The 27,720-nt window shown below is 35.4% G+C and overlaps 1 protein-coding gene across 1 annotated transcript; it reads right to left on the bottom strand.

Moving 5' to 3' along the window:
• Positions 1-2,177: 2,177 nt before the first annotated feature.
• LOC128546148 (uncharacterized) lies at positions 2,178-27,720 on the bottom strand. Its single transcript, XM_053525945.1, has 5 exons — positions 27,564-27,720; positions 24,348-24,571; positions 19,446-19,523; positions 15,036-15,194; positions 2,178-2,234 (listed from the first exon to the last, which is right to left on the bottom strand). Exons 1-5 carry the CDS (start codon positions 27,646-27,648, stop codon positions 2,178-2,180), a joined length of 603 nt encoding a protein of 200 aa, XP_053381920.1. The 5' UTR covers positions 27,649-27,720.

Here is a 27,720-nt window from a genome sequence, read left to right as displayed (position 1 = left end):
AAAAATTACATATTTTGAACAATGTCATAAAATTATTGTTATTTTGGTTTAACTGAAATATTTAAATAAGATAATGTATCACATTTATGGATTTTAAGTTTATATGAATGTTGCCAAAATATAGAAACTTAAGTAGTGTTTATAAAATATTATAAATACATGTAAAGTGTATGGGAAGACCCTTCTTTGAAATCTGATTTGGCACATAATGCATGGACTAAGTGAATTTGGTAATGTTTTGTTCATTTAATGTTAAACAAAAGTAAGCAGGCAGTTTCAAAACAGAGCATAAAATTAACACTGTACAATGTAATTGAAATGTCTCTTAATGTACACGTTTTATAACTACATGTACCTTTAGTTGATAATTTAGATTCCTGATATAAATCAGGAGAGAGAATTTTTTTTTATAAAATTATTTTGCACATTTCTAAAACAGTCTAGCAAAGGAACTTTGAAATAATGTTTTCATTTCTGGTCATTTTTTGACAACCCTGAGTTCATTTATCAGGTAGAAATTTTGACCTTTGACCGTTGAATCTCAAAATGCATGAATTACTAATCACTGTGCAAATGCTAAACATACATTAGTAAAAGAAACTGACTACATACCATCATGTTTAATGTAAAAAAAATTTATTCTTGTCAATATATATGAACATCTTTTTTGTACTTTGATATTTAACTAATAGGCATATTGTCACATTACAAAAGATGTGCATATAGTCACATTAAAAAAGGTACCTTTAATATATAGTTTCACTGTAAAACATCAATGATTGTCATGATTTATAAATAAAATAATATCTAAACCATTATACGAATTCATTCAAGAGGACTACAAATTAGTTATATTTAATGTGTAAAATACGAATTTTTTGTGTGAATTTGACCTTTTTTACCTATTTTTTTACCTTTAAATATGACAATTCAAATGTTTTACAAGAAATCAATGATTTGCTGTATCATTGCTACAATATCATTTATTCAAATGTTTTATTTCATGAATTGTGAATAAAAGAAACCGTGTTTTATCAAAGATGCCTTTCTTTCATTTTGTGGCGGCCATCTTGGACGCCATCTTGGATTTCTCAGCTCGCCACCATTTACGCCAATTTATGCCGGCAGTTTTGAAATGTACAGAGTATTACGAACATTTTGGTATATAACATGTCTTGTTAAAAATTGGGTCCGGGTTACCCCTAGAAATAGTGGACTTTCTTGGCCAAAGTCACCCTACCATAACTTGGGGCAGCCAAGTAGGTGGCTAGTGATCTTATACAAAGTAAGACAAAGACAAATGTTCTTCTTCAAAAGTACAAGAGAGTAATTCTTTAAGCAGTATCTTTTTATGCACTCTCAATGTTCAACAAACAACTTACCAAGAAGGTGTCCTTATATAACACGGTAAAGTTTTGTGGCTCTTCTGATCCCAGAGGGTTGTTTAAATGATTTCTGGATGATAGTTCAACAAACTAAGTTTGAAGTAGATCTATTCTTGTACCAATCTTTTTTATTGTTTTTTATTGAAATGGTTCCATATCCAACATGTTAATATCAAGAATCTAACACAATGCGAGTAGGATATTAGGAAATATAGGTTAGTGAAAATAATTGTCCGACTGCTTTTCCTAATAACCCAAGCTCAATGTTTTGCACATCACTAACTGTCTGTTCTATATTAGCTCCACATTTTGAGAAAACATTTCAAACTAAACCAAATCATAGAAAAAGGGTTGTTTTACATGAAAACAAAACAATTGTCAATTTACTGATATATACATTGAATTCAGGAAAAGGACTGTATGAATGGGTCACACTTGTGGATAGTTCAACGCCTTTGAAAACTGACAATTTTCAAAGAACGGTTACATATCTTTGTTTTGATGCATTTGCAATAATGTACCTGCGCTGAAAATTCATATAACTAGGTAGAACGTAGTTTATAGCAATTGTTTAGTTCTATTATTTACAAATGGCATTACTTTCAAATGAGAGAGAGAGAGAGAGAGAGAGAGAGAGGGGTGGGTGTGAGAAAAGTATCCAGTTGTTCCGGACAGTACGGCAGAACATGTAATGGCCAGGTAGATTGTTGCACAAGATATTATTCGTTTATTTCTGTGTTTTTGTGACATACTCCTTAATCTTAAATTCGCACATCTAGCACCGCATATGTCTTAATCATGTTCCAATATATTGTGTATCTGTAATTTACAGCTGTCATTTGTATCACCCTGTTGAAATAACAGTATTGCAGTTTACTGATATATTTGTAATAATGTTGTTGGTTATAATATTGTTGTTAATTGAATTATGGTAAACGTTACGGAAAGTGTGAAAAAATATCAAGGATCTATTAAAACGAGAGGTCATTGAAGTCTCTTAATAAAAGAAGCATTTTAAAAATAATTGCTGTACTTATGAATTTCGAGTAAATGTTGATGTTAACAAATACCCCACTCATTTGCACTAATTAACATTATGAATTCATTTTTGTTTACGAATCTCCTATGAATGTTTTAACTTCAGTGTTATTGCCCTTAAATTGTTTTAGATTCATAAATTCCCACTAAACAAAGTAACCCACTAATAGATCTTGATGAAACTTAATACAAATAAATATCACAGCAGAACAGTGTTTGAAAAATAGGAGCCCACAAACCACTGTACGTAACTTATGTCCATATGAAAATTAAATATTTTTCAAACTATAGTCCCTCATTCACAAAACAACGTATACTCGCCCGAAGATATATATTCGCTGAATCTGCTTGTTTACCTTGTAATTAGCGTTAACTGATATGACAATAGAAATAAGAAAATGTGTATGATGAAAGAGTTATTAAACCTTACCTCGTGGATTGTGCCAGGCCGGATCACACTCGGTGCTTCCACTCGAGTTGAATACAACATTGCAGATCAATTTACGTGCGTGCTCATATCACTCACTCCGCGCCTTCGCCTTGAACTGATTTGATTGAAGTTAAACATTCTAGCATAAAAACTACTTTTTTCACTGGATCCGCCCATGTATTCGTGTGCAAACAAGGCAATTCACGTGCTGTTAATACCCGATTTTTATTTTTTTTTCCCAGGGACGTATATGTATTTCTGCGCAGATTGACATCTGGTATCTGTGTCTTGTTTCTTTTATAAAACCTCCTCTTAAAGCACAAAAGATGCAATCTAAACCATAGACTGTTTTGCTGTATCAGTAACTATATATAACGCCAACTGTTCGGTACTCGTTTCTTCCCTGTTTACTCCCCTTTTAGAACTCGGCGTTGTTTCAGATTTTGTAGACAACCGTGAATGTTAAAGAATCGCGTGTAACCTATGCGATTCTTTGTTTTAGGAATCATATTTATGATTTTAGCAAGTATCAGCCGGTATGTTTTTATCTAATTTCTCGAAGAATTTAATATAAACAGCTTGGAAGCTTGACACTACGTTCGTACTCATCCGTACTCCAACTGTGTCCGTACTCAATATAACTCGAATGTAAAGTTATAATTCTTGAAATTGTGCTCCAGTCCACCAAATTGTTAAGTGATATGAACAATTATTGCTAATTTTATGTTTGTAATAACGAGAGATAAAAAATCGTTTAAAAACCATCAGGATGTGCTTTTGATAGTCTTGTTTATTTCTGGCCCCTGGATACGGATATTTAAAACCTAGAACAACAGAATGGTACATAAAAAATGTACCGGATTCGTCAAGTCATCACATATGAAAACAATACATAAATTCGTCGTGTAATGTTTTTATGCAAGAATAGCGACAATACACGTTTGTTTTGTGTATTAACGACTGCAGAAGCCCTTGGGATATGTTTGTGACCTCGACCTTCGGTCTCGGTCACAAATAATCCCGTGGGCTTCTGCAGACGTTACAAAAAAAACGTGTATTATCCCTACAACGTTCAGATTTTGAGCTAGCAAAGTGTGTGTGTTCGGGTTTAACATCTTTTTCAACGATTTTTCAGGCATATAAACGACGGTGTGCTAGCTTAGAGTACGGACGATAAGCAAGTTAAATATTGAGATATGCCTTGATACTTTAAAAGCCTTGAAAAGGAAACTTTGGATTAAAACGCGTTTTTTCCCCACTGAGCTAAGCTCTAAATTAGGTGGTCAGACAAAATGTGATATAAAATCATAATTCACACTTTATTATTATAAAAAGTAACACAATTGCATAGGACAAAATGCTGTTAATTATTTTCATTATTATTATTACTAAGCAAAAACAGAATCTAACAGAAAGACCCTACATACAGCACGAGCTATTTGATAATGTCAAAAGTTCTTCGTGTGAGGGGTGTTTGACAGGAAGTGATGACATGACATGGATTGGGTGTGATAATTGTGAAAGGTGGGTGCATTATGAGTGTGTTGGGAGTAAACAACAGCATTTGATAGACCTTAGTCTGCAACAGAAGACTAAATTGTTATGCAACACTTGTTTGCAGGAAGAGTGAGTTTGGCTGTGTCCTTTTGGTGATGTTTTCTGTTCTTCATGGTAAAAATACCGTGTACATGTTTATTCATGTAATTAGCAGTTAGGTTTAAAATCAAATTTGTTTTGATTAAAAATGTTTTAAATATTTCATCATAGTCAGAAATAATGCTTATTTCTGGTATACATTATAATATGTACTGCATACTATGCCTACTTCCTGTTGTAGTACTTACACTGTATTTAACTTTGTTGAGGATAAATACACAATATAATCCTGTTAAAAGGCGTTTTAAGTTGTTTTTTTTTATGTTTTCTGAGATCTCTTGCATATATTTGACACATTCTTTAAAAAATTGTAGGGTGTGCGAAACCGCATACATACAGTGAATGATTTAACATGTCAAATAATACAGTCAACTAATCAAGCAGGCCAAAATGGCTGACGTCATTGCAGGTGAAGTTGAAAGTTGAACCGTAGTTTTATCTACATCTAAAGGTAAGTTCATTTCTCTTACATGTATTTGCAAACTTCTTTATTATATAAAGAAATGTGAGCGAAACCGGGTACACTGACTCTACGCACATTTTTAGCTCACCTGAGCCAAAGGCTCATGGTGAGCTTTTGTGACCGCTCAATGTGCGTCGTCTGTAGTTGTGTGCGACGTGCGTCGTGCATCCGTCAACATTTTCTAAAAAAAATCTTTTTCTTGAAAACACTGAGCAGAATTACACCAAACTTCACAGGAATGATCCTTGGGTGGTCCCCTTTCAAAATTATTCAAAGAATTTAATTCCATGCAGAAATCTGGTGAGACTGGTTGCCATTGCAACCGAAAGGAAAAACTTTAAAAGTCTTATTGTCCAAAACTGCAAGACATAGAGCCTTGATATTTGGCATGTGAGATCATCTTATGGTCTTCTATTAAGATTGTTCAAATTGTGCCTCTGGGGTGAAAAGAGGCTCCGCCCCGGGTGCCACAAGTACACAGACTACTTTAGTAAAAAACTTTAAAAATCGTCTTGTCTAAAACCACAGGACCTAGGCCTTTGATATTTTGTATGTAGCATTGCCTTGTGGTCCTCTACCAAAATTATTCAAATTATTCAAAATATGCCCCTGGGATGAAAAGAGGCCCTGCCCCGGTGGGTTGGGGGGAGGGGGCGGTCTCAAGTTTTACATAGCCATAGGAAAAAAAACTTTAAAAATCTGCTTGCCGTAAACAGTAAGACATAGTCTTTTGATATTAAGTATGATGCCTTTCCTAGTGTTTCTCTACTAAAAATGTTCAAATTATGTCCCTAGGGTGAAAAGAGGCCTTGTCCTGGGGGTACTAAGTTTAACATAGACTTTTGTAGGGAAAAAAGATCTTCTTGTCTGAAAGTTCAAGGCCTGGGCCTTTGTTATTTGGTATGTAGCATTGCCTGGTGAATCTCTAACAAATTTGTTCAAATTGTGCCCCTTTGGTGAAAAGAGGCCCCACCCTGGGGGTCACTTGTTATAATTATGAGTTAAAGAGGAAAAAAATACTTCAAAAATTGTCAGATCATATTTCCTAGACTGTTTAATTATCGTTACCTAATGACCCCAAGCGATTAGGGATCACTTGACTGTGACCTTGACCTACTTTCTTGTTTTTTAAGATACAGCCTTGAAATTTGGATGACATGTACAGTTTAGCACACCGATATTAAAACTGACTTTCAGTTACCATGAATGTGACCTACGGATCTACCTTCTTAATATTTTAGTATCAGTTAGCCATTTGAAATATGTGGCTCATATTACTCAGGTGAGAGATTTAGGGTCGTCATGACCCTCTTGTTTTCTTCTTTTCTCCAGTTGTTGAACGCTGGATGAGTTGAACGTGTGCGTGTGTGTGAGCTTATTTAAAGTCACCGCCGGTAACCCATATGGGCAACTCAGCATGCCAGGTGTAAAGCACCCATACACGGGACTCTTATCCCAAAGTTAGTAAGTTTTAGTTGGAGAATCGGGGGCTCGAACTCACGACCCCTGGTTTTGTAGTCAAACAGTGTTACCACTGGACCACTGCGTCCGCTCTGAACATGGAAAAATCCGTATGTTACCATTTCATATTGAGTAAGACAATCGCTTTGCCATCTTGTGGCTAAATGTTTGGCTGTGTTGATCATAACTTTCAACTAGTCCTCTCGTCAAAGAAGTGGACTGGCCACCCATAGAAGCTGGAAAATAATTACATTCATGAGTACAAAAATATTACTTATTTTAAAGCTGTCAAGTTAAAAGAACACATATGAACTGACATTTTTCTGTTCGCTTAAAGTAAATGCTTAAAATATAGATATTCTACCTTTAGCAAATTGGCATAGCAAAGATGCAAGCACTGCGACTTTCAAAACGTCCAGTTTTTAGATATTCCATGTAACACATCTGAACGGTTAAAAATTTACATCAATGAATCAAAGTTTAAACCTTTTGATATTGTGACACATAGAAATTAAATGAAATGTATTAAAATGTTATATAAAAGGTAATAATATAGTCATAATGTTAACTACCTATCAGAATATAATTCAAAATATAATAGGTATTTTGTTCACACAGGTGTGAACGAGACAATGATAAATGCCACAATAAACTTTTTGAATTGCATACCATTTTCATTGAAGTATGTGGTAAATATCACGTTATCGCTTCACTAATTAATGCGAATATTACGCTTATTTCATGATAAAAAGTTTAATTTACGTCTGTTCGTTATTTGAGCCCTGTTCAGCATTCCACCGTTCTAACAAGGCCTTCACAATAACTACTCCCTCTGCTACAATATTCCTGGCTAAATCAATTACTTGAAAATAACTAACGCCACAGAAGGGTCTGGTTAATTGGTTAAATCCAATCTTCTGTGTCATATAGCCGCAGATCAGGTGTTTATATGCTTACACGGTAACAACACAGGCTCTCTGGGGATTGTTTCTTCTAAAGAACAACTACTGGATTGCATTAAGCACACAGACATTAACTTACATTGGGGCATTAATGGAAATGAAGGATTCTCAGATCATTGAAAACCTCTTTGCTGAATTGAACAAGAAGGTCATGATGACCCTGGATCACTCACCTGAGTAATATGAGCTACATGTTTCAAATGTCAAACTGATGATTTTTAGAAATTTTCTGGAAGATTTTCCGATGTATAATCAAGTAACCCCTGGGGCGGGGCCAATTTTACCCCGGGGGTCATAATTTGAACAGATTTGTAGAAGTCTATTAGGCAATGTTACATATCAAATATCTAAGATCTAGGCCTTCTGGTTTATTTTAAGCAAATTTATGAAGATTTCCCTGTGTACAATCAGGTAACCCTTGGGGCTGGGTCAATTTGACCCTGGGGGTCAAGATTTGAACAGATTTTGTAGAGGTCCACTAGGTAATGCTACATGTCAAATATCTAAGCTCTAGGGCTTCTGGTTTATTTTTAGAAAAATTTGAAGATTTTTCTATGTACAATCAAGTAACCCGATGGGGCGGGGTCAGTTTCTGGTTTATTTTTAGAAATTTTTTGAAGATTTTCCTATGTAAAATCAAGTGACCCCTGGGGCGAAGTCAATCTTGATCCCGGGGGTCTAATTTGAACAAATTTTGTAGAGGTCCACTAGGCAATGCTACATGTCAAATATGTAAGTTCTATGCCTTCTGGTTTATTTTTTTTTTAAATTTGAAGATTTTCCTATAGAAATCTATGTAAAATCAAGTGACCCTAGGGCGGGGTCAATTTTGACCCCGGGGTCATGATTTGAAAAACTTAAGTAGAGGTCCACTAGGCAATGCTACATGTCAAATATCTAAGCTCTAGAGCTTCTGGTTTTTGAGAAGAAGATTTTTTAAGATTTTCCTATGTAAAATCAAGTGACCCCTGGGGCGGAGTCAATTTTGACCCCGGGGTCATGATTTGAACAAAATTGGTAGAGGTTCACCAGGCAATGCTTCACACCAAATATCTAAGCTCTAGGTCTTCTGGTTTTTGAGAAGAAGATTTTAAAAAAATTTCCTTTCGGTTGCCATGGCATTAGAGTTCTGCATGGAATTCAATTCTTTGAACAATTTTTGTAGAGCTTCACCCAAGGAACATTCGTGTGAAGTTTAAATGAAATTGGCCTAGCGGTTTATGAGGAGATGTCGTTTAAAGTAAAAGTTTACGGACGACGGACGACGAGTGATCACAATAGCTCACCCAGAGCCTTTGGCTCAGGTGAGCTAAAAAGGGCAATTTCAGGTTTTATGACCAAAGATACGATGCAAACGTTACAGTGCTACACTCGGGTAACTGAATTAGAAAATGCAGTAGTATAGTTTGTTTGTTGTTTTTTTTTGTACAAAAGACCTATCATATATATAAGCAGAATGTGTTCTGTTGTGTTTCCATGGTGGCAGTTTTACAAGATTTGCAAAATGATATCAGTCACAAATTGACAGTATCAGGCATGTCTTTAGACTTTGATATTAACTGTCTAAATGATTTATGCACAGGACTTGGTATAATAAAGTTTTAACTACTTCCTGTTTCTATATTATAAATTTTTGTTAAAACTTCGAAGTAAAACAGCAGATATGTAAATTCAAAGCACTTAATAATCATAAATGGATCAACAGTTTACCAAACAAAAATGATATATACAACAAAAGCTTTGTATCATCTTGTCTAGTCCGTCTAATCAACAAGTTAACACTTTGACAACCCATGCACAAAGGAAAGTTTGTGTCAGAACCATCCTCTCGGGAGTATGTGATAATCTGTTAATTTCCCGACTAAAGTTCAACGAGGACACTCTCTATATCATTATAAATTTAATTAAACGTTTTTAACTGATCCAGCCGTTGTGTTTTTAGATACATCAATATCTCCTTCCAATTTCGTACTCCACCCACAATTGAGGCATGGTACCCTGAAAAACAAAGTGCGTATTTATCAAACGTTTAACGTCGTGGGAGTGAAATAAAGTAACATTGACGTCGTTTTAAGTATAGGAGACCTTGGTTGAATTGGTCATAATAAAGTTAGAAGAAAGTTGATGTTTAAGTAGAAAAGGCTAACATGTAGTACAGAAATATTATATTTTTGTTTGTAAACTCGTTGAAAAAAAAAGATAAAATGGTCGATACTGCCTCTCGCTTTATTATTTCACTCAACTCGTTTAAAAAATTTAATATGAGAAGACAGTCATGTTATATCCTCTATTTCTTTACTGTGATAATATGAGCTTTTATCGCCTCCTAACCTGCATTAAAAAGTCAAACATGTAAAGGAACTAATCTGAACTTCCAAAACTGGACATACTCCATTAAGCACAATCGTACCTGAATTTTGTCAAGAGAACTGTATGCATTCCAGCTTAACCTGAATTTCAAACATCAAACTCACTACATGCACTGCGAACTACTCTCAATTTCAAAAATATCAAAAGTATGGCATACACCACAACCTTACTTCAATTTCAAACATCAAACCTACTGCATAAACCGCAGCATTGCTCAATTTCAAACATCATCTATAATCTACCTCGATATCAAACATACTGCATGAACCGAAACCTTACCTCGATTTCAAACATCACAAAAACTACATAAATCACTCCTTTACCTCAGTTTCAAACATCAAACGTACTGCATGAAACACAACCTTACCTCATTTTCGAAAATCAGGCATTCTACATGAAGCACAACCTTACCTCATTTTCGAAAATCAGGCGTTCTACATGAAACACAACCTTACCTCTATTTCGAAAGTCAGGCGTTCTGCATGAAACACAACCTTACCTCAATTTCGAAAATCAGGCATACTGCATGAAACACAACCTTACCTCAATTTCGAAAATCAGGCATACTGCATGAAACACAACCTTACCTCAATTTCGAAAATCAGGCGTTCTGCATGAAACACAACTTTACCTCAATTTCGAAAGTCAGGCATTCTGTATAAAACACAACCTTACCTCAATTTCGAAAATCAGACATACTGCATGACACACAACCTTACCTCATTTCGAAAATCAGGCATACTGCATGAAACACAACCTTACCTCAATTTCGAAAATCAGACATACTGCATGAAACACAAACTTACCTTATTTTCGAAAATCAGGCATTCTGCATGAAACACAACTTTACCTCAATTTCAAACATAAAATATACTGCATGAACCACAACTTTACCTCAATTTCAAACATCAGACTTACTGCATGAACCCAATTTCAAGCACCAAACATAATTACATGAACTACTACAATTTTATTTCAACGCATTGTGTCAACCACAACTTTGCCTCAGTTTCAAAAATCAAACATATTGCATGAAACCATAAAGAACGTGGACTGCATATATAAAAAAGGGCTGTCCGCAAGACAGCCAATGTGAGACTGAAATATTATAGAATAAACCTCACCCAGTCACAGTACACTGACACCAGGATGACCTCATTTCTGCAACTATCCTTTTAATGCTGAGCACCAAGCAAAGAAACTATAGTACCATTTTCACCATTATCTTTGGCATTCCGCAGTCTTGGCATAAAACAACGACCTCCCGCAAATGATGCAAACATTCTACCACTTGGCTATCGAAACAGTCTATATACTACAGGGAGACAACCTGTGACCACACACACAATGCTTGAGTCAGTGCTGGTAGAGAAGAGTTAGGAAAATGAGATAAACTGTTGTACACCTCAATACAATTAAAACAAGAGGACCATGATGGTCCTAAAGTCGCTCACCTGTCGCTACATACCCAGTTTGAACTGAGTAAAAGAACAGCGTATTTTTTCTATATTTGACATAGTGGACCTAGTTTTTGACTCATGTACCCAGTTTTGGGAATCTCCTAAATCATCAAGATAACATGCAGACCAACTTTCATACAATCCCATGAAAAATAGGCCCTCTAGAGAAGTCACAAGGTTTTTTTCATTTTTGAAACCTACTGACCTAGTTATTGATGGCAACGTACCCAGTACAAACTTGACCTAGATAACACAAGATGAACATTCTGACCAATTTTCCATGAAGATCCACTCAAAAGTAGGCCACTAGAGATGTCACAAGCTTTTTTCTAATTTTTTAGACCTAATACCTAGTTTGACCGCAGCTGACCCATTTCAAAATTGATCTAGATATCATCAGAGAACATTCAACAACTTCAGACAGATCCCATGAAAAATATGCTGCTCTAAGAGGTCCAAAATGGTTTTTTTCATTATTTGACCTACTGACCTATTATTGATGGGCACGTGACCCAGTTTCGAACCTGTCCTAGACATCATCAAGATGAACATTCTGACCAATTTTCATGAAGTCCATTCAAAAGTAATGGCCTCTAGAGAGGTCCAAAAGGTTTGTTCTATTATTTTGACCTACTGGTCCTAGTTTTTGAAGGCACGTGACCCAGTTTTTCAAACTTACCTAGCTAAACACAAATTAACATTCTGACAAATTTTCATAAGATCATGTGAAAAATTATGGCCTCTAGAAGGTCACAAGATTTTTCTATTTTTAGACCTACTGACCCTAGTTTGTTGACCGCATGTGACCCAGTTTCGAATCTATCTAGATATCCATCAAGATAGAACATTCTGACCACTTTTGTTTCATAAAGATCCCCAGAAAAATATGGCTTCTAGAGAGGTTCACAAGTTTTTTTTATTATTTGACCTACTGACCTAGTTATTGATGGCACGTGACACCATTTTCAAACTAACGTGACCTAGATATCATTCAAAGGGAACATTCTGAACCAATTTTCAAGAAATCCCATTCAAAGTATGACCTCTACAGAGGGCACAAGGTTTTTTCTAATTTTTAGACCATTGACCTAGTTTTTTGCCCGCAGCTGACCCATTTCAAACTTGGACCTAGATATCATCACAGATGAATATGCAGACCCACTTTCATACAGATCCCATGAAACGTAATGGCCACTAGAAGGGCACAAGGTTTTTCTATTTTTTGACCTATCTGACCTAGTTTTTTTGAAGGCACGGACCCAGTTTCAAACTTGACCAGATATCATCAAGATAAACATTCTGACCCATTTTTCATGAAATCATGTGAAAAATATGGACACTAGAAGGTCACAAGTTTTTCTATTTTTTAGACCTACTGACCTAGTTTTTGTACCGCAACGTGACCAGTTTCGAACTTGACCTAGATATCATCAAGATGAACATTCTGACCAAACATTTCATAAAAGATCCCATGAAAAATGTGACCTCTAGAGAGGTCACAAGAAAAGTTTACGCACGAGCACGGACAGACTCAACGGCTTGGACAGCCCGGACGACGACGACACGGACGCTGCACGATGACAAAAGCTCACACTGTCACTTTGTGACATGTGAGCTAAAAACAGCCAGTATAGCATTAGCATTTTTAGTTTCTGATTTACATTATGTAACACTGATATTTCTGTCTTACCATGAACATAATCATTTGGTACCATACTTTTTGTTTGTTTTTCCAATGTTACTGTAAAAAATTTCTGTAAGGATATCTTTCTACTCTGCTCTCCTCATGTCTACATATTTCAAAGTCTTATGCTGAATGGGCAAAAACACTCCCTAACCTCTGCCTGCCAAGTTGCAACACTTTCCTCAAACTTTGGTTTCACATGCTGTTTGGCCCTCCATTTTTTAACTTTAAAAACAATTGTCTTAAGAAACTACAGATTAATATGCACATAATACTTGAAATTCAAACTGCAAAAGAAATCAAAGCCCTGAGTGCTTATTGAGTGATATTTCAGGGTTAGGGTTAGGGTTAACTTTGACTTTCCTAGAATATGCGCCACTTTTATGCTATAACCATTCAAAACAATGTCTCTCCATGCTGGTTAGTAACGCAACCAAAGCCAAAGAATTTATTTTCTGCCTGTTTTGTTATGATTATGAATTTCAAGAATGCCAAGAGTTATTCATGTAAGAAAAACTGATACCAAGACAGAGGAGGTAGTGGTTCCGAATAATTCAAATGTGAAAATAAAAAGTTCAAATTATGCTAGAATCCCGTTGCTCACACACTCATAAAAAATGAATATGGGACTATTTTTTTGAACATGTCCAGATTATTTGTGTGACGCGGTCACATAGAAATAGAAGGAAAACTCAATGACGCTAGGTTGAAACTTGGTATTGAAATTTAGAACTAACACCAGTTGCTAAGCAATGGCTAAACAAGAGTGCAAAAAAGAAAGTCACAATATAACGCCCACACAGCAATTTCTTTACTCTACACCTGTATTTGCAATGGAATTTTTAATTTTGTGGTTGTTTAGTATCATTATAAGTCATTTATGTTTTTCTAAGTCCATCACAAAAAACTCCTTATTACCAGGTAGAGAAACTTAAAATACACCTAAACTTTGAAAAGTAACATCATGTTGTTACACTAGAAAAGTGGGTCTTGTTTTTTTCCCTACGTCCATTATAAAAAAAGTTACAATATAAGTTATTTATAGTAACAACTAAGGGAAGATAACCCTAAAAAAAAAAAAAAAAAAAAAATTCCAAAAAAATTGCAATTCCACACAAAAACTTTACCAGGTGAGATTGGTCAAAATACACCTCAAATTGGATGTAGCAAGCATGTGTACTACAGAAAAGTGGTCTCCGATTATCCCTATGACTATAATGAAAAAGTTACAATATAAGCTATTTATATAACAACAAAGGGAAGTAATTCTAAAGAAGGGAACTGCCATGACACTTCTTTCCTCATGATGGGTAAGAATATGTGCCAAAGTTACATCAAAATCCCTCCATGCATCAGAAGAAATGCTTCGTACAAAGTCATTCTTGTATCTGACTTTGGCCTCTAATGTGACCTTGACCTTTTGACCAGGGACCTGGTTTCTAGCGCATGACACCCGCCTTGTGGTGGTGAACATTTGTGACAAAGTTTATATCAAAATCCCTCTAAGCATGAAGAAAAATGCTCTGGACAAGGTTTTCATTCTTATCCGTTGACCTTAAAGTGGGAACCCTTGGACCTTAGACCTTAGGACCTGGTTCTTGCGCATGACACTTGCGCCTCGTGGTGTGATACAATTTATGCCAAGTTATATCAAAACAAAAGCCCTCCATGCATGAAGAAGAGATGCTCGGACAAAGTTTTCTTTCTGTATCCTTATGACCTCTAAGTGTTGACCTTGACCTTAGACCTAGGGACCTGGTTTTTGCGCATGACACTCCGTCTCATGATGATGAACAATTGTGCCATCTTTCATCAAAATCCCTCCATGCATGAAAGAAGATATGCTCCGGACAGTCATTCTTGAATTTGAGACCTTTGACCTCTAAGTGTGACCTTGACCTTAGACCTAGGGACCTGGTTTTGCGCATGACCACCCTCACATGAAGTTGAACAACTGTGCCAAGTTTTCATCAAAATCCCTTTCAACATGTAAAGATATTCCTCCGACAAAGTCTGTGGACGCCGCCCACCCACCTCACCCCAACCGCCCGCCCCAGCGCCCGCCAGGGGCCGTTCCATAAATACGTCCCGTTTTTCAAACGGGCCGTAAAAAAACAAAACTTCACCTCAACAGTCTTAACATGGTCCTCATACCATGAGCCGGCTCGTAAACAGATGATTCTTTGATTGGATTCTTTCAGCAACTTCTTGATGTCATCATACCCTCCTGTGGGGGCATTATCTACCAGATCCAAGCTGGTAAATGAATCACTCCCATCATCAGTCTGTAAGAGGATAACAATATCTGCTTATAAATATCAAGGGAAAACTGTATTGTTGTTTCACTACAGAGCAGACATTGATAATTTAAGGAATTTAAACCATTGTCTTAGTGCCACAATGAAAAGATACAATTTTTTGAAACTTGACTTTGATTTTTAGCTCACCTGAGTGAGTTTATCTGATCACTCGATGTCCTGCATCCGTCGCCTGTCCCTGTCAACATTTAGAGCTGTGAATGCAAAAAGAGCTGTATTTTATTTCAACTGATCTTCATGAATTTGATCAGAATGATTACCTGATGACTTTCTAGGAGTGAGTTTGAATTGGGTTTATCTGGGGTTAAAAACTAGTCTACAGGTCAAATCAAGAAAAACCTTGGTTTATGCGAAAGAGGCTGTATTTTTCAATTGATCTTCATAAATTTGTCCAGAATGATTACCTTGAAAATCTAGGTCAAGTTTGAAATGGGTCAACGGGGTCGAGAATTAGGTAACTAGGTCAAAATCAAAGAAAAACCTTGTGTATGTCGATAGAAGGCTGTATTTTTGAATTAATCTTTCATGAATTTTGTCAGAATGATTGCCTAGATTGAAAATCAAAGTCAAGTATAATATGGGTTATTTGGGGTCAAAAAGGAGTTCATTAGGTCAAATCAAAGTAAAACTTTGTGTTATGCGATAGAGGTGTATTTTTCAATTGATCTTCAGAAATTTGGTCAGAATGAATGCCTTGATGAAATCTACGTGAAGTTTGAATATGGGTCATCTGGGTCAAAGCGTAGTCATTTCGTCAAATCAAAGAAAAACCTTGTTATGCAACAGAGAGCTATATTTTTCAAATGAAGCTTCATGAAATTTGGTCAGAATGATTGCTTTGATGAAATCTAGGTTAAGGTTTGATTATGTCATCTGGGGTCAGAAAGTAGTCACATATGTCAATCAAAGAAAAACCTTTTGTATGGATGAGCTGTATTTTCAATTGATCTTCCTGAAAATAAGGTCAAAATAGTTTGCTTTGATGAAATCTAGTAGAAATTTGAATATGGGTCATCTAGATCAAAAAGTAGGTCACTAGGTTAAAGCAAAGAAAAACCTCGTGTATGCGATAGAGGCTGTATTTTTCAACTTGCCTTGATGAAATTTGAGTCAAATTTGAATATGGGTCATCTAGGTTCAAAAACTAGGTCACTAGGTCAAATCAAGGCAAAACCTCGTGTGTGCAATAAGGGCTGCATTTTACACTGGATTTTCATGAAATTTGGTCAGAAGGGTTGCCTTGATGAAATCTAGGTAAAGTTTGAATATGGGTTGTCTGGGGTCAAAAATTAGGTCACTAGGCTGGGTTTTATTTTTGCTGTTTTTATAGCCGTTATTCGGCTATATTCCCAATGCCAACAAGGGTGCAGAATGTCACAATATACGCCCGTCACACATCTTTGTTTTACACTACACCTGTATTAGCAAATGGAATTTTAATTTCTAGTTGTTTACAATGTTGTTTTTTTTTAGAAATTATTGTAATTCTTTTATTTTTCTAAGTCCACAAAAAAAATCCTTACCAGTAGAGATACCTTAAAATACACCCAAAAATTTTGAAAGTAAAATTCAATGTTGTACCACAGAAAAGTGTCTTGGTTTTTTCCCTACGTCAATGTATAAAAAAGTTACAATGTAATTAATTTATATAACAACTAAGGGAATTAATCTTTAAAGAGAGAAAAAAAAAAAAAAAAAAAAAAAAAAATCGAAAAAAAAAAATTACAAGTCCACAACAAAAATCCTTACCAGGTAGAGATAGCTTCAAAATAACACCTCAGATTGGATGTAAACATGCATGTTGGACTACAGAATAGTGGTCTCGATTTTCCCTACGACTTGTAATGAAAAAGTTACAATATAAGCTATTTATAGTAACAGCAAAGGAAGTAATCTCAAAAGAAAGGGACCAAGTGCATGACACTCACCGTCTCATGATGGTGTACAATAGTGCCAAGTTTACCTCAAAATCCCCCATGCATGAAGAAGGAAATGCTCCAGACAAAGTCATTCTTATATCTGACCTTTGACCTTTAAGTGAGACCTTGACATTAGAACCGAGGGACCTGGTTTCTTGCGCATGACCACTCCGTCTCATGCTTGTGAACACTTGTGCCAAGTTGTATCAAAATCCCCAATTCTATAAGAAGAAATGCTCCGGACAAAGTTTTCATTCTTGTATCCTTTGAACCTCTAAGTGTGACTCTTGACCTTACCCCTAAGGACCCTGGTTACTCATGCGCATGACACCCGTCTCATGAGGGTGACAATTTTGGGCCAACTACATCAAAGTCCTTTCATGCAATGAAGAGATATGCTCCCGGACAAAGTTTTCATTCTTGTATCCGTTGAACCTCTAAGAGTGACCTTGACCTTAGACCTAGGAACCTGGTTCTTGCGCATGACACTCCCTCTCAGTATGGTGAACAACTGTGCCAAGCTACAACAAAAATCAATCATTCCATGCATGAAGAAGATATGCCCGGACTAAGTCATCTTGAATTTTCATTCTTGTATCCTTTGACCTCTAAGTTGACCTTTGACCTTAGACCCTAGGGACCTGGTTTTTGCCATGACACTCTCCGTCTCATGATGATGAACAATTGGTGCCAACTTTCATCAAAATCTCTCCATACATGAAGAAAATATGCTCCGGAACAAAGTCATTCTTGAATTTGACCTATGACCTCTAAGTGTGACCTTGAATCCTTAAGACCTAGGGACCTGGTTCTTGCGCATGACACCCTTTGTCTCATGATGTGAACAACCTGTGCCAAGATTCATCAAAATCCCTCCATGCATGTAGAAATATGCTCCGGACAAAGTCTTGTGACGCCGCCCCTCCGCCCGCACCGCCATGGCGTTCCCGAATAATACGTCCCGTTTTTCCAAACGGCGTATAAAAAGAGTGTATTTTTTCCCAAAATGCGAGCAAAATTCCCAGTCCACAATTCTGAAAAAAATATCAACCAAAATTGCACAAAACCAAATTATGGACAATTTGTTAAGTATGTTTAAAGAGGTTGTACAAATGTGAAACCAAGTGCATGAGAAAGAGCTTAAACACATCCTTACTATATCCTATGGGGCTAAATATTTCCCCAATATGTGGAACATTACGAGTCAAAATCTCAACTTTTGGGTATAGCCTATTTCCCAACACTTAGCTATAAAAACCCCTGCTAGGTCAAATCAAGGCTAAACCTTGTGTATGCAATAGAGGCTGTATTTTTCAACTGATCTTCATGAAATTTGGTCAGAGTGATAGCCTTGATGAAATCTAGGTCAAGTTTGAATATTGGTCATCTGGGCTCAAAAACTAGGTTACCAGGTCAAATCAAAGAAAATATTTGTTTACTCAAGGTTTTTGCTCCAATTTTAATGATAATTGGTCAGAATATTTTTTTCATGAAATCACTAGGTCAAACATGTTTACACTGTTATGGTGTGTTTCTCAGGTGAGCGACCTAAGGCCATATTGGCTCTCTTGTATTGTAATACATTTCTGTACATTAGTATGGCGGACACTAGTTATGTAGCAGACACTGTATATTCAAGCTTTATACAAGTTTGGTTTAGCTTTGAGATAGAAATATGATAGTTATCAAGCAGACACCAATTCTATTGACATGTCCAGCAGCTCGCCCACCTATATGGTGGGTGTATAAAAACGCTAATTCAAAGTTTGACATTCCTGTTTCAATAATCTTTGAATGAACTTTTATTTTTCTTCTATTAAGCATCATAATTATTTGGCGAATTTTACTAAAGACATAGGGCATTTTCTACAGACCTCATGACTAAGTCTGTCATGTAATCATTATCCTCTTGTCCTAAATATAGAAAAAAGAAAAAATTGAGCTGTGCCATGAGAAAACCAACATAATGCATTTGCAACCAGCATGGATCCAGACCAGCCTGCGCATCTGCGCAGTATAGTCAGGATCCATGCTGTTCGCTTTCAAAGCCTATTGCAATTTGAGAAACCCTTAGGGAACAGCATGGATCCTGAACAGACTGCTTGGATGCGCAGGCTGGTCTGGATCCATGATGGTCACAAGTGCACGATGTTGGTTTTCTCATGGTGCGGCTCAATTTGTTTTTTAATATACTGAGCATGTATTTATTGAATACTTGTTATAAAAAACAACAACTTAAGCATGGTGTGTTTCATAATCAGTATGGTAGTTAAAAACTGATCAATATGAAGTAACATACTTTCTCCTTTCCACTGGGTTTGGTTTCGATCTTCTGTTCTTCATAGATAGTACCCCTTCTCCTTGTCCGAGTGTTGATCTGTAACATTTAAACAGCTCATTTAAGTCCAATAATAGACTAATTTATATAAAAAATCAAGGCTATGCATGAGCCAGTGATTTGAGAAATGAAAAATAACAAGAAGGCCCTTAAGGCCTTGTATCGCTCACCTGACCTATGGACCTAAAGATCAGATCATCAAGATTTACATTATGACCAAGTTTCATTAAGATATGGTCACAAATGTGGCCTCTGAAGTGTTAACAAGCTTTTTCCTTTGATTTGACCTAGTGTGACCGAGTTTTGGAGCGCACAATGACACCAGAATTCGAATAGATCTAAAGATCATAAAGATAAACATTCTGACCAGTTTCAGGAAGATACAATCATAAATGTGGCCTCAGATTGTTTAACAAGCTTTAACCTTTGATTTGAACCTGTGAACTAATTTATGACCCCGATTGGATAACTTACCTATAGATCATTAAGATTAACATTCTTACCAAGTTTCATTAAGATAAGTTCATAAATGTGGCCTCTATAAGTTAACTAGCTTTTCCCTTTGATTTGTAACCTAGTGACCTAGTTTTTACCTACATGGCCCAGATTCGAACTTGACCTAAAGATCATCACGGTTAACATTCTGACCAAGATTCATGAAGATACAGTCATAAATGTGACCTCTAGAGTGTTAACAAGTTTTCCTTTGATTTTTTAACCTGGTGACCTAGTTTTTGAATCCTGTATGATCCAGAGTCAAACTTGACCCTACAGGTCATCAAGACAAACTTCTGATTAAGTTTTCATAGAGAATATACGCATGAATGTGGCCTCTAGAGTGTTAACAAGCTTTTTCCTTTGATTTGACCTGTAACCTGTTTTTGACCTCAGATGATCCAATATCAAACTCGTCCAAGATTTTATTGAGGGTAACATTCTGACCAAGTTTCATTAAGATTGGACCAAAATTGTGACCTCTAGAGTGTTAACAAGCTTTTCCTTCAATTTGACCTGGTGACCTAGTTTTTGACCCCACCTGATCAAGATTAGAACCTGACCTAAAAATCCAAAAGATTAACAATCTGACCAAGTTTCATTAAGATATGGTCATAAATATGGCTTCTAGAGTGTTAATTAGCTTTACCTGGTGACCTAGTGTTTTAACCCACATGACCCAGATTCAAATTTGACCTAAAGATCATCAAGGTTAACTTTCTGACCAAGATTCATGAAGATATAGTCATAAATGTAGCCTCTAGAGTGTTAACAAGTTTTTCTTTTGATTTTTTGACCTGGTGACCCAGTTTTTGACAACACATGAGACAGATTCAAACTTCACCTATAGATCATCAAGATTAACATTCTGTATAAGTTTCATTAAGACATGGTCATAAAAGTGGCCTCTTGAATGTTAACTAGCTTTTCCTTTGATTTGACCTGGTGACCTAGTTTTTGACCCCAACTGACCCAGATTTGAACTTGACCTCAAGATCATCAAGTTTAACATTCTGATCAAGATTCATGAAGATACAGTCATAAATGTGACCTCTAGAATGTTAACAAGTTTTTCTTTGATTTTTTGACCTGGTGACCTAGCTTTTGATCCAATATAATCCAGATTCAAACTTGACTTAGAGGTCATCAAGACAAACATTCTGAATAAGTTTCATAGAGCTATACTATGAATGTGGTCTCCAGAGTGTTAACAAGCTTTTCCTTTGATTTGACCTAGTTACCTAGTTTTTATCTCAGATGATCCAATATCAAACTCATCCAAGATTTTATTGTGGGTAACATTCTGACCAAGTTTCATTAAGATTGGGCCAAAATTGTGACCTCTAGTATTAAGGAGGTAGGTTATCTTGATATTTGTAAGTGCGCATGTCCAACCGGAAGCTAACGTGACGATTTACGACGACGTTTACGACAAACTAAATGTGTTTGTATATCCATTCTTCTGGAAATAAATCTTGAACCTGCCTCCGATCTTATGTTTAATGGTTTAATAATGCAGAAATAATGAAAGAATTGCCGCAAAAACGCTTCAAAACATTGTTGCCTTAAAACGACGTCATTGACGTCATGACGTTACGTGTCAGTTACCGCGCAAAATTAATAGCTTTTATTTTGAAAGTATGTTATTCTGTGCTTTTTCTTTATTTGAACTATTTTTAAACAGCCATTATTTGATGAAATACTTTTTATTAGTCTTTTGCTCTGAAAAATGATCAATATTTTGCTTCTTTTATGTAATTATATTGAAACGTTATGCGGAATGTAAGAAAATGGATGATGGTAACTGATGTGATTGGGAATATGGTTGGCTGAAAGGTAACTTATTACGGTCATTTACATATAAAAATTGGGCAGTTTGATTTGTTATACCTGTTTCCCAGTTTCCGTTGATAATTTGTTACTTAAATACTAAAACTAAGCTCTAGAATTGTTCAAATTTCAGTATAAATTGTGGTGTCTTGAAATAAATTGATGTTACCATGGAAACGAAGCCCGTGACCTATATGTCTAATTGTAAAATTCAAAAGCGTTGACACTGGTCTATTTAAGGAACACAGCTTAGGCTTTTTATTTTCATTTCAACAATATCCATGAGAATAATAGCAGCATGCAGAACGATTTTTCAGTAAAAATGTCAGACGACGTGCACTACTGTAAGTATTTTAAGCTGTGAAATTTGTTAAATTAACTGCAATTTCATACGAAAATATTACTAATGTTAGAAATAAAATGTTTTAAAGCTACATTAACAAGAAAGATAATTTTATATAATATTTTTTTATAAGAAATTACGATAAAATGCAACATATAAGCTATTTTAAACATCTCTGTTGCCATGGTTACTCTAAACTTTAAGAAAAACATAGTACCATGTAAAGTTCTTGGTATTTTGCTAATCATATTACCCAAATATTCCATGTTGGTCAATAACAGAATGGCACTGAAGCCGTAGAAAAAACCCGTTTTCATACATAATTGTTGAAAAATGAGAGAAAATGCGTTACCATGGGAACATGAGCCCCGCGACATATACATTTTAAGCTTTTATTAGAAAGCTAATGCGCATACTAGAAAAACTATTAATTATGCAGACTTATACGGATAACAATGAAACCAAAATACACTGAAAAGTGTTAAATATCCGTATTTTCCTTCTTCGTTCTATATAAAATACCTAAAGATGGTCATGTATTTCAAACCTGGATAAAAATTGTACTTGAAGGGACAGAGATAAACGGAACTGAGATTGTAGCAATTAAAACATTAAATTACACGAAATACAAAAAATCACTGCGGTTCAACTAATTTGAATTTACCCTGGTAACAAGGTAACCTACCTCCTTAACAAGCTTTTCCTTTGATTTGACCTGGTGACCTAGTTTTTGACCCCACCTGATCAAGATTAGAACTAGATCTGAAGATCCAAAAGATTAACAATCTGACCAAGTTTCATTAAGATACGGTCATAAATGTGGCCTCTAGAGTGTTAACTAGCTTTTCCTTTGATTTGACCTGGTGACCTAGTTTTTTAACCCACATGATCCAGATTCAAACTTGACCTATAGATCATTAAGGTTAACTTTCTGACCAAGATTCATGAAGATATAGTCATAAATGTAGCCTCTAGAGTGTTAACAAGTTTTTCGTTTGATTTTCTGACCTGGTGACCTAGTTTTTGACAACACATGACCCAGATTCAAACTTCACCTATACATGTAGATCATCAAGATTAACATTCTGATTAAGTTTCATTAAGATATGGTCATAAATGTGGCCTCTAGAGTGTTAACTAGCTTTTCCTTTGATTTGACCTGGTAACCTAGTTTTTGACCCCAACTGACCCAGAATTGAACTTGACCTAAAGATCATCAAGATTAATATTCTGAAAAAGTTTCATTAATATATGGTCATAAATGTGGCCTCTACATTGTTAACTAACTTCTTCTTTGATTTGATGTGGTGACCTAGTTTTTGACCCCAGATTACCAAGATTCGAACTTACCCTAAAGACTATCAGGATCAACATTCTGACAAAGTTTCATGAAGATACAGTCATAACTGTAGCCTCTACAGTGTTAACAAGCTTTTCCTTTGATTTGACCTGGTGACCTAGTTTTTGACCCCAGATGACCCAATATCAAACTCTTTCAAGATTTTATTGAGCAGAGGATAACATTCTGACGAAGTTTCATTAAGACTGGGCCAAAATTTTGAGTGTTAACAAGCTTTTCCTTTGATTAATTTTGACTTGTTGACCTAGTTTTTGAACCCAGATGACAGAATATCGAACTCGTCCAAGATTTAATTGAGAGTAACATTCTGACAAAGTTTCATTAGGACTGGGCCAAAACTGTGACCTCTAGAGTGTTAACAAGCTTTTCCTTTGATTGATAGATCTGGTGACCTAGTTTTTGACCCCAGATTACATAATATCAAACTCGTCCAAGATTTTATTGAGGGTAACATTCTGATCGAGTTTCATTAAGATTGGGCTAAAATTGTGATCTCTAGGGTGTTAACAGTCAAATTGTTGACAGCGGGCGACGACGGACACAAGGCGATCACAAAAACTCAGATAACTTTTAATTTGTCTACACTAGTCCTTTTTTCAATTGTACTAAAATATGAACCCAAATTATCTGCTTTGGTTCAAAGCTTAATTTTCAATGTTAAGAAATTATACTACATACCAGTAATTATATATCTCCAAAAATGTCAAATTTTAGAGATCTTCATCACACATGCATACGGCTCTCCATGTCTTTTGAAGAAATGAGGCCTGGGCCCTAAGAGGTAGGAAATTTGCTGTGCGGTATTTTTTCTGCTGACAATTTTGAGCAATCTTACCTTTTTATCAACCGTTCCAGGTACTGCGGATAGCACAAGTTCACATGGGTCAAGAATTAACTGTCCACCAATAGGTTTGTACGGCTCCTTTGAGGAACTGTAAAACCCTCTCTGCATGTTGGCTTGCCGTCGACGGTAGTTTGTGGTCCAGTAATCATCTGGTTTACTTTTCTGACATGTGATATCAGTACGGCACTGCACCTTTTCATGACTATACACCTGTTCTGTTGAAAATGATACAATTGACCACAGATGATAAAAAACTGGAAACATAAAACGTTTTAGAACAATGACTAAAATTGTGAATTCTAATCGCTCTAGAATAATGACTTAATTTATGTGTTTGACTGTCTATTTATCTATCATGAATAACTACAAACTTTATTGCATAGATAAAACATTCTTTCTGAAACATTAAATGCCTTACTTTCACTTCAGTTTTCAGACAATCTTAAATATAAGACAATTTTAGAAATTCTTCAACAAAATAGACCTCTTTATAGACAATTAGTATGATTTGACCACATGTCTGTTTCGACAAATTGTTGAACTCGACTAACTGCCATTTAATGAGGCACCAATTATGCGCAAGAGTTTTACTGACAGGACAGGTTTTCAACTAGAACTGTCACAGGAGTGACTTATACCCCCACAATACAGTCTTGTCACAGAAGAATGGCAACCATAAGAAATTTTAAAAATACTTAGAATGATATAAAACGTAAAAAAAAACTTAATACTTAAAAAAAAAAAAATTCACTTGTCTTAGTACTTCATCCTGGGCTTCCGCAGCACATATAATGATATAAGTATAATACTTAGGCGTAAAAAAAAAAATGTTTGTTTCCGGTATTCCGACCTACCCTAAATTTTTGGCCCGACCCAAAATGTTTTTATGGCCTTGGAGAATATTTTTTTCAACTTTTTAACAAAAAATGCAAAATTGCACTTTTTATGCTTTAAACATGGCCAGTGATGTTAGAAATCAACTTACTGATGCTCTAAAGGCATAACCCCCTTATTTGTAATCATTTTTTGACAAAAAAATAATTTCCGAAAAGTCTCCCTTAATAAAAAAAAAATCCAAAAAAAAAATTTTTTCCGACCTACCTACCCTAATTTTTTTGACCATGTTACCGGAAACAAATAATTTTTTTTTTAGGCCTTAACTATATGTGCCTGAGGATGAGGGATTAGGTAAATGTAAAAATCTCTAATAATAGAGATACACTAAATACAGAAGTGTCTTACCAACACATGTTACCACAGAAAAATGTATTTACCTTTTACATTGGACTAATAATAAAAAAGTTCAAAAAATACCTAAAATATTGGAAATGTAAAAATAAAATTTCTAAAAATAGACTAATATTATGGAATTTAAGTAACTCAGTACAACAGTTAAAAAAGAGTTACTTCCCTTTAGCTCTTAGCCAATCAGAATGATATATAGGAGAGATCGTCGTGGCGTCACGCATTAACACCTGTTTATCTGGTGGTGGGCAAAACAAATGTTTTTACATCAATTGTGTAAGGGATCAGAATTTTTAATTTTTAATAACTTTTTCGCTCATTTATGGATTTTAAAAATTCAAAAAGTTTTGAAATGCTTACGATTTTCATATTTTCTAATTTAAATATCTTTTTAAAATGAATAACCATTTTAAATGACATATGATTTTAATAGCAGCGTAGCGAGGCTCCATACTTTTAGAAAAAAAACACTGTCAGTTAAGCGTTCATAATTAATCCATTTTATTTCGAAATAATAATCAAAACTAATCAATTAATTGCTTGTTTTATATCCTTGCCATTGATAAAAAAACTACTGATATAATCTGTGTTTTAAGAAAGTTTAAGCCGTCAGAAAAACACCACTGATTTGTATGCAAACACGATCTCTCCTATAGTGAAACTACATCAAAATTTACCTAAAATTCTAAGTAAAAGGGGGCATAATTCATGAAAATTTGGTGTCAGAGTTATGCATAGGGGTGTAACGATACGGAAGTCTCACGATACAATACATATTGTGATATAGATGCAACGATATGGTACGTATCGCGATACAGATTGAGCATTCATGTGACAAAAAGGAAAAACAAAGTTCCTACACTTGGAAAGTACTTGAAATTTTGTATTAAAGTTAAAGAAACTGTTACAAATGATACATTTGTTTAGTTACTATCTTTAACACTGGCTTTATGAAAATTTTCATTCAATGCTTTTTACTTTTCACTGTATCGTTTCTGTATCGTGAAAGAGGTCTATGATACGATATGCGTATCGCCAGACAAAGGTATCACAATACAATGAATTGCGATATATCGTTACACCCTTAGTTATGCACCTTGTGTCACATGATGTGGGTGATAAGGTGGAACATCTATTTTAAGTTTGAATCGAATCCATTTAGTAATAACTGAGATATACTGAAAATGCATCAAAATTAACCGAAAATTCTAAGTAAAAGGGGGCATAGTTCATGAAACTTTGGTGTCAGAGTTATGCATCTTGTGTCACATGATGTGGGTGATAAGGTGGAATACCTATTTTAAGTTTGAATCAAATCCATTTAGTAATAACTGAGATACAGTGAAAATGCATCAAAATTAACCTTAAATTCTAAGTAAAAGGGGGCATAATTCATGAACAAATGGTGTCAGAGTTATGCACCTTGTGTCATGTGATGTGGGTGATAAGTTGGAACATCTATTTTAAATCTGAATCCAATCCAATTTAGTAATAACTGAGATAATAGAATTTCGGGACGGGAGGGAACGACACAAACTGACTCCTAATATAAAGCGCGGCGGACAAAATCAATCCCCACCCCCCAAACATGTTTGGAGGGGGTATAATAACAGAAGTACTTAATTTAACCCTTACCCTGCTAAATTTCTATAATGAACTTGTCGGACGTCAGTACCGTTAACTGTTAAAAGTGACGCTTACAAAAAAAGATATTGACTGAATGGCAACCAGTGTAGATCTTGATCAGACTGCACAGATGTGCAGGCTGATCATGTTCTACACTGGTAGCAAAGGCAGAATCAATTGTGTCCAGTATGATAAGGGTTAAAAAGGGTCAAATCACATATCTGTAGAAAAAACTTTAAAAGGACTTTAAATTTATTTTTTCACATAATACAGTAGAAACTCACGATTAGTAGGCCTTAGATACTTCTAAAGTTTTGACTGTGTAAAAAATCCTACTTGGTTCGGGTTTGTAATGTTGTCGTACAAGCTTTGTGATTGTCTCGCCTGTAGGTGTGGCCCTGTTAGAGGAACTGTGCAGCATGTCTAGGTGTAAAATGGTATCATCTATAAAGTTCTTGAATGGTTAATCCAAATAATACCCTCCATTTCTGAA

The sequence above is a fragment of the Mercenaria mercenaria genome, chromosome 16 (genome assembly GCF_021730395.1).
Source record: "Mercenaria mercenaria strain notata chromosome 16, MADL_Memer_1, whole genome shotgun sequence".
Lineage (NCBI taxonomy): Eukaryota > Metazoa > Mollusca > Bivalvia > Venerida > Veneridae > Mercenaria > Mercenaria mercenaria.
This window is presented reverse-complemented; position numbering and strand designations above follow the sequence as displayed.